General features: G+C 38.7%; 1 protein-coding gene across 1 annotated transcript; it reads left to right on the top strand.

Annotated features, from left to right (window-relative positions):
* The first annotated feature begins 112 nt into the window (after positions 1 to 112).
* LOC106328999 (pentatricopeptide repeat-containing protein At3g22670, mitochondrial) lies at positions 113 to 2097 on the top strand. The gene has a single exon (XM_013767559.1). The coding sequence runs from the start codon at positions 251 to 253 to the stop codon at positions 1934 to 1936; it is 1686 nt and encodes a 561-aa protein (XP_013623013.1). The 5' UTR covers positions 113 to 250; the 3' UTR covers positions 1937 to 2097.
* The last annotated feature ends 1068 nt before the right edge of the window (positions 2098 to 3165 follow it).

Genomic DNA, 3165 nt, shown 5'->3' with positions numbered 1-3165 from the left:
GCAGCAAATTAGAGGTTTTCTTGAGGATGACTTGTACACGTGTCGTCACTTGTCAGTTGCATGAGGTAACTGGAAAAAATCTAAAACTGAAATCTAAATAAATAAAGATTGTTAAACCCGGCAGAGATTAGATCGAGACCCGTACCCATTAACAATCCGACCCGGCGTAAAGCAGCAAACTTTAGGTTTTGACCCAACTCTCTCGACCTTTCATCGGACAAAACAGAGACAAATCAATCAGACAACAAAAATGCTCGCGAAGCTCCGTATTAGTAAGCTTCTCTCATCTTCCTTACCCCGGAGAATCTATGAACGGCGGTTTCTCGCAACCCACAATGCTTTCTCTAACACCGATGAGTCTCCGGTTGTCGCCGCAGAGTCGCCGGAGCTTCCGTCTTGGATCAAAGACTTCCTCTCAAACAAACCTTCCTCTTCAAACCCAATCTCCGACGACGAAGACTTCGTCATCCCTTCCTTAGCGAGCTGGGTCGAGACCCAGAAGCTAGGCCGTGAAGAAGCCTCCTCAACAGGAAACGTCGCGAAGAAACCAATCGAAGATATCGATAAAGTCAGCGACTTTCTCAACAAGAAGGAAGCTTCTCACGAAGAGATCCTCAACGCGTTGAGTAAATGCGACGTCGTTGTATCGGAGACTCTGGTACTCCAAGTTCTGAGGAGATTCAGCAATGGATGGAACCAAGCTTACGCCTTTTTCACTTGGGCAAAATCGCAAACAGGTTATACGCATTCCCCTCACGCTTACAACTCGATGGTTGACGTGTTGGGGAAGTGCAGGAACTTCGATTTGATGTGGGCACTAGTCGATGAGATGTCCGAGCTCGTCACGCTCGATACCATGAGTAAAGTTATGAGGAGGTTAGCCAAGTCAGGGAAGTACAGTGAAGCTGTTGATGCGTTTCTAGAGATGGAGAGGAAGTATGGTGTGGGGATAGATACTAATGCTATCAACAGTTTGATGGATGCACTTGTGAAGGAGAACAGCATAGAGCATGCTCATGAGGCGTTTTTGAAGATGTTTGATACTGTTAAACCGGATTCGAGGACATTCAACATTTTGATTCATGGGTTTTGTAAGGCTAGGAGGTTTGATGACGCTAGGACGATGATGGATCTGATGAAGGTTGCTGGGTTTGGTCCTGATGTTGTTACCTACACTGGCTTTGTAGAGGGTTATTGTAAGGAAGGGGATTTTAGGAGAGTTGATGAGGTCTTGGAGGAGATGCGAGAGAGCGGGGTTAAGCCTAATGTGGTGACTTATACCATTGTGATGCATTCTTTGGGTAAGGCTAGACAAGTAGCTGAAGCTTTGGGAGTGTATGAGAAGATGAGAGAAGACGGGTGTGTTCCTGATGCTAAGTTTTATAGTTCGTTGATACATATTTTGTCTAAGACCGGTAGGTTTAAGGATGCGGTGGAGATATTCGAGGACATGACGAAACAAGGAGTTTCTCGTGATGTTTTGGTGTACAATACGATGATCTCCGCTGCGGTTCATCACTCGCGAGATGAGATGGCTCTACGTTTGCTTAAAAGGATGGAAGAGGAAGAGGAGGAGGGGGGATCATGTAGTCCGAACGTTGAGACTTATGCTCCGTTGCTGAAGATGTGTTGCCAGAAGAAGAAGATGAAGCTGCTTGGAGCTTTGTTGCATCACATGGTGAGAAACGATGTTAGTATCGATGTGGCCACATATATTCTTCTCATTAGAGGGTTGTGTATGAGCGGGAAAGTTGAAGTAGCTTGCTTGTTCTTTGAGGAGGCGATGCGGAAAGGAATGGTTCCTAGAGATAGCACTTGTAAGATGCTGGTGGAGGAGCTGGAGAAGAAAGGTATGGGAGAAGCAAAACTCAAGATTCAGAGTTTGGTTCAATCCAAAGTGATGACCAAGTCGCAAAGTCCTTTACCTGTTGCGTAGAGTTTTAGGAGTTTGGAGTTAATGGCTCAAAAAGTTTTGTTTCTGGCGGAATGTTAAATTCTTATATACCTTGTTAGGTCTCAAGGCATGTTTTTTTCTTTCTTACTTTTTATTTTTACTGAAATGAAACCACATTGTTTTGTAATTTTGGATGACGCGAATCAATGGATGATAAGTTTTGAATGATGTCTCACAACTCACATTATCAAAACATGAACTTTCACATTCTTTAGCAATTTTGTTACAAAAACTTTTAAGGTTTGAATTTATTCAATATAGTATTCGGGATGATTTGAAGTGTTTTGAATTCAACTCTAAAAATCATATCTAAAACATAAAATTTCGATTTTTATATTTTTCGGTAAGAAATTCTATTAGCACCTTAAAATCACAACATCATGTACTAAAATTCACTATTCAAATTAATGGATTTTAAAATGAAAATTTAATAAAATAAATTTTAAATAATCTTTAAACTTCATATTTGAATAATAGATTTTTTTTTTCATTTTAACATTATTCATTTCAAATCTCAAATTGAATACGTTTTCTTTAATTAAAACCAAGTTTTCAAAATATTATACTTAAATACATCATTTTGTATATTTATCCTCTAATTTTATACATGTTAAACAAAGAGGCGCACACATATGTTGAAATAATAAAAGATGTGGGTCCACTGTCACTATTTACACAGTGATTTTTCTTCTATAAATACGAAGTTTTTCGATCATTTTTAAGATACCATTACATCTTCTTCTTCTTTCTTATAATAAACTCTCTCTCTTATATTAGTGTTATTTGTTTTCTACGGGTATTAAATTCTACTCTTATTTAAATTTCTCGATACTATAAATTATAAGTTATTTCATAACACGTTATCAGCACGATCGTTCTGCAATTCGGTAAAATTTATTGTATCATATATACCCTGCTATAATGGTCGGTATACCGCATTTACTATTATTTATATTATGTTATAATGGCCGGAATACCGCCTATATTATTTATTAATATTTTAATTAATTTATTAGTCGGCCGAGCCGCCTTATATTCTATTTATTGTTAACTGGACGACTGAGCCGCCTTTATTTTCTGTTTGTTGTTAACTGGTCGGCTGAGCCACCTTATATTTTGTTTATTGCTAATTGGTCGGCCGAGCCGCCGTATAATTTATTAATTATTCTGCATTAACCGGCTGAGCCGTCGCATAATTTATTATCATAACA

Source organism: Brassica oleracea, chromosome C3 (genome assembly GCF_000695525.1).
Source record: "Brassica oleracea var. oleracea cultivar TO1000 chromosome C3, BOL, whole genome shotgun sequence".
Lineage (NCBI taxonomy): Eukaryota > Viridiplantae > Streptophyta > Magnoliopsida > Brassicales > Brassicaceae > Brassica > Brassica oleracea.
The sequence above is the reverse complement of the archived record's forward strand: the minus strand, read 5'-3'. Positions and strand labels throughout refer to the sequence as shown.

What these genes read in the sequence shown, in the direction of transcription:
- LOC106328999 (XM_013767559.1), top strand. Translation starts at nt 251, where the DNA reads ATGCTCGCGAAGCTCCGTATTAGTAAGCTTCTCTCATCTTCCTTACCC.